A 12,963-nucleotide genomic window follows, 5' to 3' on the forward strand; every position below is an offset into this window, starting at 1 on the left:
TCTTTGTAGAGCTTCAAATTAACTCACTTTTAAGAAAGATATAATTCAATAATTCATTTTTACTCAGTTTGCATATCACTACTTCTGAAGGTGAATAAACCAGGAATAGTGGTACTGATTACTTTAAGAGTTTGACCGTTGAACAATGTCCTCCATTGCAGGAGCGTGTATGCTTGCCCACCTGCGATCGATCCTCAGTTGCGACCCATCTTGTAATGCACGCTTGTTCCTGCAACTGCTGTGTTCTCTTGTTTCTGCTGGTGTTGTTTCACGTACAAGAAAGAAGAGTGGAGACACATTTAGGGGAGATACAGGGGCGGCCCTGTGGCGTATATGCTAAACGACGCCAGTTCCATAAGAGAGGACCGGGTATCAAATCCCATACAGACCGTGTCCCCCCGTAGCAAGGACTGACTAACCGACTATGTGGTAAAACAAGTCTAGTAAGCCAGACCCGGCCATGTCTGGCCTTTGTGGTCGTTAAGCCAAGACAGAAGAAGAAAACATATATTTGTATAACCTCCAAACAATATTATTATATTTTAAACGTTCTAAAAGAAGCTCTACGACTAAGAAGCATATTGGATGAAAAATAAGTTTGTTCAAGAATCCTTTTTTAACTCGTAAAACGTACGCATTTATAGCTGTTTCTTCGGATTGTGTAAAAAACGGTTTGCGATACTCACTGCAGTTTCGTCGAACCCATGGGAATGAAATAATTTTAAAAGAAGTTACTAAAATCTGAGGCTTAGGTAAGATTTTTTAATTTTCAATTAATGACAAAATGTCGGATGTTTAACATTAAATTCGATTTTTGCAAAGAAATTTGTCTATAAAACAAAGATAAATCAATTGAAATATAAAATTCAAGAACAATAGTAAATTTTGTAAAAAAATTAAGAAGGGGTAGCGATTTGGAAAATGTTATTCTGAGAATAACGTTGCGTTTTAGGATGTGACAAAAATTCGAACTCTCTGAGCTGTAATTTTTTCGCTGCTTTTGATCCTCCTGTTGGATTCGGGGAAATTTTGGATACCTGAATAGTACACAACTCACATCCTTTACGGCAGGGGTCGGCAGAGTTTTCAGCAAAAGGGTCTGGCAGCGAAAATTAACCTGAACCTGAAACCAAATAAATCAATCAAATCTGAAATCAATCTTGAAACATGTGGAAATAGGGTTTCTTACGGGCCGAATCAAATCGCCTAGCGGTCCGGATTTGGCCCGCGGGCCGGACTTTGCCGACTCCTGCTTTATGGCTTTGGTGTACACTTGGCAGTCCGGCGACTCTTCCAGAATGCCTTGCTTGACGAACTAGTTTCGTAAATATCTATAGTTGCTTGATTATTTTCTCCTATGTAGAATTGGTACCGGTTCAGTCGTACAAAAGGTCGGCCCCAATCCACCGTCGAAGTCGTCATTTATGCTATTTACAAAAAATGATTTGTGAGGCAAATAATCAAGTGATGCGGACAACATCAACGACGATAGCAAGAACTTTCAATTTAAGCAATAATTATATCAAATAATTTGTATCTAGATCTTGCGTGTTTTGTTTATCGATCATAATACCCTATAAATATACCTACTTGTTATGCACATTTTATGCAAAGTGAGAATTAAAATTTCTGTTATGAAAATACGATCCCGAGTACTTAGAAAAAAAAAACATAAGGAAGAAGACTGATAGGTAAAGCTCTAAAAAGATATCTCACTTGCGCAAGACGCATACTTAAAAAATCCTGGAATCATTCAATTAATAATCGTGAAAATATAATGGGAATGATAAAGAAGTGTTTCCTCGGACCGCACCCAGAACTGTCTTTTCGATTATAACTAGATAACCTAGTTAGATTAACGATCATCCAAGAAGAAAAGGTTTTAGGAGAACATATTTTCCGCCCTTTACAATATACTCGAATACGCTCGTATACAAAGTACTACTACGTCCTTCTAGTGATTGGCACAGGTAGTTCCGATTCCGTGTAGGGAATCGGATCAGATTCCGACAGTTTTTTGTTCTTGTGTAATTACTAAAGTGGATGTACTACCTGCGACGTTATCTGACATAATTTGCCTACCTAATGGCGAACAGTACAACACTTAAGCATAATCTAGCGGTTGTCAATATAATTGTCTTCAATTGTTTCAACATTTATTAACCGTCATATCTATTAGCGACAGGCACTCGGAATCAGAACTACTTGGATTCGATTTCGTGTTTGGAGTCGGTTCTGGTTCCGGCACATATTTATTAACTGATTCCAGATCCAATTCCGAACCTACTGTCCGGACTCGATTCTGGAAAATTTGGCTCGCTGGAAACGATTTCGTACGACCGAAACCTGAAAAATCCTTACATACATTGTGAGTGATGTCAACAATAGTTAGTTGCGCAATCTTCCCCAAATTCTTCTTCTTTCTCGGTTTAACGACCTCTAAGGTCATGCCTTTAAGTCCGACTATTTCTGGGTTACTAAACTTGTTTTACCACATAGCCGGATAGTCAGCCTTTGCTACGGGAGGACACGGCCCAGATGAGATCTGATACCCGGTCCTGTCGTGTGAAACTTCCCCAAAATATCATCTTCAATTATGCTTTAACAGTCAAAGCATCTGCTGATGATGCCTTCTATTTGTTATTGGTTGCTCTGTCTAGGTGTCTGTACTAAAACTAGGACTAACTAGGACTAAAACAGACTTAAGGTTTTTGATCAATAAAAAAAATCAGAATTATTCACGTGGCGTATGATGATAATTAACATTTTTACGCTGAGATATAAAAAAGGGTCGATTCTTCATGGTAGATAATTGCTATAGGTTGCAAGATAATTCGAAAAAATGCGGAAAAATCTGGAAAAAATTTAAACATGTCAAACTTCAAATGGGTTTCCTCATATTTCAAACGACACTCAAATATGTGTCTATTTTATGTCCAAGAGTTGTGCTAGATTGAGTTATGGTGGAGACCTTTTTAGTTTCATCGTTAAGATTAAATTGCTGATAAATTTTAACATCAATAGAAACTCGGGACGGTCCTTTGGTGTATATGATAAACGGCGCCAGTTCCAAAAGACAGGACCGCGACCGGGGAATCCCATCCGTACCGTACCCCCCTAGCAAGGACTGACTATCCGGCTACGTTGAAAAAATAAGTCTAATATTGCAGAGATTGCCGGCATGACCTTACAGGTCGGTAAACTAAGCAGAGAGAAAGACAGAGAGTCTTCGAAGGGTCATTTCTAGCTATGGGTTAGAATATTTTACAGGGTTGTTACACATGCAGAGATCAAATTACGTACAAAAAACATGTTATGTAAACATACAATTAGTGATTAGTCATACGATTCATTTCGTGATTCGACCCTGAGTCGGGTGCAGCAGAATCAGAATCGACTCCGTGCAGCGGGTTCGGGCTGACCCTTAAATATAAGTTTCGGCCCTAAAATATAAGTTTAAATATAAGTTCAGTAGTTTCGGCCCGAAATCGCTGCATCCACCTACCGGAATCGTTGCACCTATTGGACCTACTGAACCTACTTCGACCTGATTTCGACCCGAAATCGTTGCACCCAAGGGTCGAAGTAACTTATGGTAGCTTGCACCTACCAGAATCATAGCATCTAACGGACCTATTGATCCGAGTTGATCCCGATCTCGTTGCACCCACAGGTCGGAGTCGCGTATGGTAGCTTACTTGTATCTACGAGTCGATCCGAACCGGTTCGGGTCGCTTATTGATGGTTCCGACCCGGTAGGTTTTAATCGATGCGCCCATCACTAGTCATAATTAGACCTCATAATTGGAACATATTAGGTTCGCAAGTGAATAACGGACATTTTTTTATATTTTTTAGATATAGTGGTATTTTTATTTGTAATAACTAGGTCAATCAAAGCCCGCCTTTCGGGTAAATCATGGATTCCTTTTCGGAAAAATGCTGGAAAATTCCTTTGACCCAATCTAGGTACCCAACCATTTCTGGAACTGTTCGTACGACCAGAACTGCAAGTGCTATGGATCGGAATAGATGAATATCCGATGGTGCCCGATCCGGTTAGTACGACGGGTGCCTTAGAGTATCCCATTCGAGGTTATTGAGGAAGTTTTATACAGGCTGCGTAACTGTGGCCTAGCGTTATTATTAATGATGGGTAAATCCTCAATTTACAATATGCGTAAATTTTCCGGAGTGTACTGAAACTAACTGCGCCCGCCCACTAACCGAAGTTGAATCCGGAGTTAAAATCGGAAATTACTCCGGAGTTAATTCTGGATGCAACACCGGAGTTTGCTCCGTAGCAAACGGGTATCAATTCCAGAGTAATTCGAAGTCATCTTAGAATGATTCCGGAGTATACACCGTTTTTTCCCGTAGTTGAATCCGGTTTTATACATCGGAATCGGAGTGGATTAATGAATCCATTTCGGAGTTCCCACCACTAGTTGTCATGCAGCAGAATCACGGTCCGACAACCGCTATGAGTATTGTGGCCGTTTTTTACGCAGTGCTCGGCTTAAACGCAACAATTGTTTGTGTGTAATAGATGATGTAGAGAACTATGGATGTTCGGACGAGCTTGATGATGTTCGAGCTGTGACCGGGGGTCCTCATAATTTTTTGTGTTTTGGATTACTGAACAGAATTCAATTCTCGTCTCTCCTCACGATTTCTGCCGTTTGCAAATAGAAACAGCAACTTCTCCATATGGCATTTACTCGGCTCATAATCATTTTCAAGAACTAAGAATATTTGCTCGCAAAAAATAATCAGTTATCTATTTACACATATTACATACAGCAAAAGACTGTAATTATACATACTGTGATATATCATTCATTACAAAATAAAAATCCCAAAAGGGGCGTGCGAAATATAACAGTACCCAGCATTTTGAAATAAGGCTGGTGGCACAGCTCCATCGCTCCGATTTTTTCGCATATGCGAATCGCAAGGTATGGCACAGCTCTTCCGATTTTTCCGCACGATTTCACTATGGATTTGATGGATTTTCTTCGTCCAAACGCACGTTTGCCATGGTTAATGGTTTATTTACAATAAATGTAAACATTTGCCATTGTCATTTCGACAAAAAGAATCATTCGAGAGTTTTATACGAGCGAGTTCAGTTTGACAAATAAAATCGGAAGGTACCTTCCGATGGAAACAAAAATGTTTGTTTCAACCTTCCGATAGAATCGGAAGCTTTTGAGATCTGTCATATCCCATACAAAATTTTGACAGGACCATGCGAAAAAATGGTCCGAGCGATGGAGCTGTGCCACCAGCCTAAAGAACGACATTATGTTTCAATTTTGTAGAACCACTTCTACGGAACAGCAATCAATGCTTAGCTTTGATCAACATTTAGCTCTTCAGCTGTGAAGACTTTGGTTGCAGATGTAAGCATATTGTGAATGAGACGCATATTGTTTTCTTTTGCAATGTTTAAATTTAATTCCAAGGATTGCATTGCATGAGTCAAAGCTTATAATTCGTGTAATTCCATTTATTTACATACAAAGAGAAAAAAGTGTTACAGATCCCAATTACAAAACGTAACAAACGCACAAACGTATTGAACTTAATAACTGAATAGCTTGTAAGAACAAAGAATATAAAAATTTGAATTCCTAATGTTAAATTGTTAATTCAACTCGATGTTAAAAATAATGACATATCCGATTTCAGATGAAGTTCTAGAGCTAACTATGCTCTGTTGTTTTCCTTTATGATGCCATGGGCGAAATATCATCTCCAATTTCATAAAGAATTTCCCTGAAAATAACATGGAACGTAAAAGTCGACAAAAAAAAAATATAAATGTGAGATGTTATGTTAATGTTACGATGTTATGAAATGTTAAGCTATGTTTTGGAGAATAATGGAACCATTACGTGCCAGCTTGTTTTATTACCTGCTATATGGAAGCTCGAGAGCGCTTCTATTTATTCGGAGACTCCTTCGATAGTGTTGTTCAGCACTGTACTTTATTACAACAACTTAAAATAGCTAAGCTTATGTGATATCATTGTTGTTTTAAATCTTAATTTAATGGCCTAATCGGATTCACGCCTGCTAGCAAACAAAGCTTTATTTTGACATTTGTCGAGTAGCTGATTGAAACTTTTATTAGGATTTGTCAGTTATGTCTCTGTTTTATGACACAACCTGGCATAGGAGAAAATATTACGCGGGGCCACGGCGGTTGAGACTTTTCCTCAAACTTCCTTCCTCAAACAAATGCCTCAAGAATCGTTTGAAAACCAAATAATCCTTTGCCGTTTGAGGTTTTCGTCATATTTTCAATAAAATTAAGATTAAAAAACGAAAGATAATGATAAAGAATTGAAAGATAAAGATTGAAAAACATTTAGTTAATTAAAGGAAAAAAAAAATATAAAAACGTATAGATAACTACGTTGAATAAAGGTAAAGTTGCAGAAACAAAAAAACACCAATTCAGATGGTAAATTAAAATTAACATTGGTTTTGATGCTTCAATATGTATTTACATTAACAATGGCACAAGAAGAGTGTATTTTTATTTGAAAAATTGCAAACACAAAAAAATGTTTGCCTTCTGAACAGGTGAGACGTTGGATCTATCAAAACGATTCCTCAAAAATTGTCTCGAAAAATTTTTGAAGTTTTTGTCGATCGGGCAGGTTTTCCCAAAAAACACAAAACACTCAAAATCACTCTTGAGTTCCAGAGGTTTTTCAATTCTGAGGAAATCCTCAAACCCAGGGCCTTATGTCATTTTAACAGAAAAAGTTATCCTGTTGGCATGGAAAGCTAGTAACGAATAAGCCGTCAAACGCCAAAATCCATATAAAAACTAGTAGAAGGTATCGTAGAACCCAAAATTAGTTACTTCTTCATGGCGTAACGACCTCTGAGGTCATGCCGGCCATTTCTGGCTTACGAGGCTTATTTTAACCACGTAGCGGGATAGTCAGTCCTTGCTACTGGGGACGGTCCGGATGGGATTTGATCCACGGTCCTGCCGTGTGGACCGGCGCCGTGTATCACATACACCACCGGGCCCCCTTAAATTAGTTACTTATCATGCGCAATTTCTTCTTCTTGGTCTTAGCCTGCTGCAAGAGTCATTTAAATTGCTCACGGTCAAACGCCGTTGTCCAGCTATCGAAGCAGAAATGACAATCAGGGAAAAAATGGTTGTAAACTTATTTTGAATTAGTCTTTTTTTGTGAAATTAAAATCAAAAGATGACTAGGTAAGTTAGTAAATTTTATAGTAAAAATCTATGAAAAATCGATTTAAACTCTCGCGAAATTTGAACATTTGACATTGAATTTGTACATTTGCATCATTCATCGAAAAAAATATACTGAGCTTATAAATATTAAGCCGGATATAAATGGAAGTATTTAAAATTCGTGCAAATTTTACAAAATTACAAATTACAACAATAATGTAGAAGCCAATGTTCTTTCTATTTTACAATGACAGTTATTAAGCGACAAAGTTCTTAAATAAATTGTAAAAAAAAATTTCTATGACAACAAATATTAAACTAATATCTGTTGATTCATATTTTATAACAACTAATCCTTTTGTTTATTGAATACATATAATGTTTCTTTCTCTCCTCTTGGCTTAACGACCTCTAAGATCATACCGGCAATTTTTTGCTTAATGTTTTTTTTAATTACGTAGCCGGATAGTCAGTCCTTGCTACTGGGGGACGGTCCTGATTGGATTTGATATCCGTTCATCTCACGTGGAACCGGTGCCGAACCGCCGGAAATATTTATTATTTGTAACCAAATATTTTCTCCCTCGTTTTGCCACTCAAGAATCAATATTTAAACATCGTGCTTTTGAGTTTTTTTTTCAAAGGAATGGTTGTTTTTGGTTACTTCTAAATTAAAATTACAATTGAAAAACATATACATTCAACCACCCATAACGAGTATCGTCTTAAAGGAGTTTTTCGTATAAATAGGAGATTTAAATGCTGCGAAATATGCATTTTTAACGAGCATTTGTTCGTGTTGTTTTCTTATAAATATATTATCAATCATCTACCTGACGATGCAATGATGCTACGAGTAATCGATTTGACACACACACATACGAACAAAATATTAGCTTAGATCAAATAAAGTATTATAAAGTTTGTTTCAGCACAGGGTCTTGGTTTAAATGATTGGTTCAATGATTAAAATGCAATAAAATGACGAAAACATTTTATTTTGCACTTTGAGGCTGGTAGAGGGACAAATAAGAAAGATGTATTGAGAATAAATTTGTGCCATACCTACCTTTACATTACATCCATAATAGAAATGTTCGAATAGTTGATTTCAATTTCATTTTTCAGTCGGTAGCAAAATTTAATATCAACATATCAGAGATGATCGGTTCATTTTTAACTTTCTACATGGTATCGTTTACAGTTATATATAACTGAATCGGAACCCCTGTATCATCATTCACGTCATGTTGATATGAACTATGCACAAATATGGGCATAGAAAACATATTTAAATAAGTTAATGTCAATGATGTTAAGTACACCTTATAAATAAAAAAATAAATAAATTTTCCTAGCCGGAGATAGTTCAAAAATTTTTATGAACCGAAAATTTGTAATACGTCAACCGAAGTAATTTATCTTATAAATCAACACCAACAGCAATTTTGTCACATGTAGCTAATGGATTTAGCCAGATTTTTCGATTGTTTTTTCTCAGTCGATTTCCATATTTTCCCGTGTTTTTGTATCTGCAATTTGACAAAGAAAGGTTGAGATGGTTTGTTATACATAGAGATTTCCTCCTATCCATTTGATATTTTATATTTTATAATAATATCGTCCAAGATTTAGTCATACGGCCTGGCCGTCCTTATTTAAATAAAAAAAATCCTCCAAGATATGGACTTCTTCTTCTTCTTGGCTTAACGACCTTACAGGTCACGCCGGCCATTTCTGGCTTACTAGACTTGTTTTTACCACATAGCCGGATAGTCAGTCCTTGCTACGGGGGAACGGTTCGGATGGGATTTGAACCCGGTCCGGCCGTGTGGACTGGCGCCGTTTATCACATGCACCACCGGACCGCCCCTTAAATGCCAACGACACATGGTTTTCCCAAGTGGTCACCCACCTAAGTACTAGCCATGCCCATATGGACTATATCTTGCAAATATAATTATGGATAAAATATGGAAAATATAGAGTGGTGCTAAGCATTTTAAAATACGGTAATTCTAGGTGGGTTTTATAAGCTTACTAATTAAAAATCCAGGAAAAAAAATTCAATATAAGTAGTGCCTAATTCAATATCTTGGTCTTGAACACAGCAGAAATTTACGAATGTATCGCCAGAATCCTGGCGACATTCGTTGAAACAACATGACAAGTAAATAACGTTTTTAAAACCACTGACGGCTATTTTACTTTCTTAATTATTACAGAACAACAGTTTGGATTATTTATTATTTAAATATTTCGATATCTGGCCCACAGTTTAAGCTATCTAGTCCTTTTCTTGATTAGTGTGTCAATCCTTGATTTAGACAATGAGCTTAGAGTCAATTTGGAAAAGGAAGGAAAAGGATGAAAGGACATAATTTATTTCTATCTAAATATCAATTTAATCATACCTTTAATTGCATTTCGTCATATCGATCCTTATTATATTGTCCTATATGATGCAATATTCTCTTCTCCTAGCCTTGTATGCAATCGTAACTATGGAGAAATAGATCAAAATCAGATTTAAACTAATATCTGTGTTGTGCTTGATCGAGGGCTAGGAATAATTATTTTTATATTGAATTGAAATACATATTTACGAAATGTATATCCTACTTACGTACGTAAAGCTTCTTCGGAATATTTGAAAAAAAAGAAGACAGATAATCAAGGGAGAGCCTAATAGTTTGAAAGATGTTCATCAATTGTGAAAATGACAATCGGTTTATAACACAAAAAGAGAAGTTTGTAAATTTATTAAAAATTTAATTGAAAGTTACATAACATAAGTTGAATAAGAATATGGTTTATGCTATTGTTTTTATTGCTAGGATTAATGAATTTGGATTGTTTTGCCGTATTAAAACATCAGAAAAGCTAATTAAGTATTGAACGATCTCCAAAGAATAATGATTTCAGGCGTCCTGGTGCTTTATGGAACAGCTTTCATAAATTATGTTATAAATTTAACAAATAAACTCTCCTTTGGCATATCTTTTCGCAACAATAAAATATCGTATAACAATAAAAAAACAATTAGTATTACTTTGAATATTTTGTCGATTGTGTTAAACAAACTGTGGCATGTGCGCTTTGGATCATTTGTGCATTTAGTTGTCCCATGTGACGCAGTTGAGTACAACGGCAGTCATAATGATTTTGCTGATAAGTTTTAAAATTTTAGAGTAACTACTGAGAAAAAAATAATTTAAGTACATAATATGAAAGATATGTATATGTATAAGAACCAACATAATTTAGGAATAAATAGATTTTGAAGCATTTGAAGCATTTGATTGAAGCACTGCATTGCCATGCATTTTGTCGAGGGCAATGCGATATTCAGCCATTGGTACTGTACGAGGCCAATCAAACAAAATAAGTCCTCCTATTCCGGATTATAGTTTTATGAAACTACATTGGTGTCTGTTGTACTGACCATAGGAATGCAACAATGCATCCAGAGACTGCTTAACGGTTAGTTATAAATATTTTGAAGATAATTTCATCTTCCTCTAATTTGTGATGGTGTATGAGGTTGGACTATACACCAGCATCGTAAATGTATATGTAAATGTAATCAATTGGTATGGGTTTCATCAAAATATATAAATGATATGTTATTGAATAATTTACTAATGTTTTTGTTTTTATTTTTCTTCATTTATCATTTTAGAACGGCTGATACGACGCAGAGCTATAGCAAGGGTGGGCCGTCGCCGTCGCAGTCAGTGCCTCGATCGGCGGCAAGTCCATTGTCACCACCTAGACCTGGTCCAGGAGCTGCTGGAGCCGCGACGTATCCGTCATTTGGAGGTGCTCCGGCGAGAGAGGCACCCTTGCGATATGTGCAAAATAACTCGTATGTCCCAACCTTCATACGGGATGCGAGTCCGTTCACCCGCGTCTCTCAGGTACAGCAAGTTGTCGCTGAGTACCGGCAGGTGGTTCCTTCCTCGGTTATTGGAACAGCGAACGTAGTGCCCAATAGCATAATTCCCTCATCTATCAGCATTGTCAATAATATGGATGTGGTGCCGCTGCATTCGACATCGCATCACATCCAGCAGCAGCAACAACAGCAGCAACAACAACAGCAACAACAGCAGCAACAACAACAACAGCAGCATCAACAACAAACCCCTCCAATTCCATCGCAGTCGTCTTCGGTTTCTTCTCAGCAAGTTGGGGGAGGAGCCCAGATGATGGTGGCACCTGTGCCGCAACAACAGCAAGCGCCCCAACCGCCACAGATTGTGATGCAGCAGATTCCTCAACAGGTGTCGCAACAAACGTCCACGAGGCCCCGCATTTCGTTGCTACATCCAAACCCAGATTACCATCTGCAAACGTCGCGATCGGTGGTCTCGACCGTACCGGATAGCACGGGACCACCCGCATTTAAAAAGATTCGATTAAATGAAGTCGTAGGTTCGCAGCATCCGCCTCCGGTTGTGGGATCCGTGCCACTGACAGCTGGTGGTGGCAACAATGCAACGACTTTGCTGAAGGTAGACACACGGGAATCACCGGTTGTTATGGTGCCGTCGGGAGCATACCATCCGCAAGTGGAGGCCATCTCCCCTACACTGCCCAGTGATCCGATGGAAGAGTTACGAGCCACAAAGGACGAATTGTTACAGCAGATCGCCAAGGTGGATAACGAGATTGATAAAGCGGAAAAGAAGATTGCGTCACTGAAAAAGAAACAGGAATCGCTGGAAGAAGCGTCAGCTAAGCCGCCGATCGAAGAAAGCTCCTCGGAGGCACAGCCTAAGCACCGTAACCTAGCGCAGAAAATTTATGCGGAAAATCGCAAACGTGCCTCCGCAGCTCATGCCGTCCTTAGTACGCTCTGTTCAATCGGAGCTGATCCTCTCCCGTTGTATAATCAACCGTCAGATGCGGAGCTGTGCCGAGAGGTACAGGAGCACCATCGGATGTTCAAACAGCGACTGCAGTTGTACTTCCGGATGATCAAAACAGAGCGTGCGGCGAAGCAGTGCGAGATAACGGAGCGTTACGCCCAGTTATCGCAGGAATGGACCAAGCGCGTCGATAAGTTGGAGGCGAGCGCCAAGCGTAAGGCAAAGGAAGCCAAGAATCGGGAGTTCTTTGAAAAGGTTTTCCCGGAGCTTCGAAAGCAGCGGGAAGATAAGGAGCGATTTAATCGTGTAGGTTCTAGAATAAAATCCGAAGCCGACCTTGAAGAGATCATGGATGGTCTTCAAGAACAGGTACGCGGTGTTCCATCTGAATACGATGGCTGTTTTAAGGGATATTTAGTTATACATTTGTTTTATCTACTTTTAGGCCATGGAGGATAAGAAAATGCGCTCATATGCTGTGATTCCACCTTTAATGTTAGACTCCAGACAAAGAAGGCTAGTGTTTAATAATGAAAATGGAGCGCTGATAGACATGGAAACGGAATTTAAGGTAAGTTAGCTTTCTTCATTGCTGAATTATTCTGAACGGAACAATTGTAAAAATAATAAATTCAAAACGATTTAATTTCTACTTCTTTTTTAGGAGCGGTTAAGTTTGAATGTGTGGACATCGGGAGAAAAAGAAATTTTTCGGGAAAAGTTTTTGCAGCATTCGAAAAATTTTGGCACTATTGCAGCCAGTTTGGACAGGAAAAGTGCGCAGGTAAGAATACTGAAATAAATCGGCGAATCGGTACATTATTGCAAACGCTTTGCTTACCTTTATTTGGCAATTATTTG

The 12,963-nt window shown here is 38.1% G+C and overlaps 1 protein-coding gene across 12 annotated transcripts in view; it reads left to right on the forward strand.

The window, feature by feature from the left end:
• LOC125768702 (uncharacterized) overlaps positions 1-12,963 on the forward strand; it is a 51,443-nt gene that overhangs the window by 12,075 nt on the left and 26,405 nt on the right. For all 12 annotated transcript variants that reach the window (XM_049436730.1, XM_049436735.1, XM_049436729.1 and 9 more), the window contains 3 exons: positions 10,911-12,471; positions 12,548-12,673; positions 12,767-12,886. In XM_049436730.1, the coding sequence (XP_049292687.1) occupies positions 10,911-12,471; positions 12,548-12,673; positions 12,767-12,886 (1,807 nt within the window). The remainder of the gene's footprint in view (positions 1-10,910; positions 12,472-12,547; positions 12,674-12,766; positions 12,887-12,963) is intronic.

The sequence above is a fragment of the Anopheles funestus genome, chromosome 3RL (assembly GCF_943734845.2).
Source record: "Anopheles funestus chromosome 3RL, idAnoFuneDA-416_04, whole genome shotgun sequence".
Lineage (NCBI taxonomy): Eukaryota > Metazoa > Arthropoda > Insecta > Diptera > Culicidae > Anopheles > Anopheles funestus.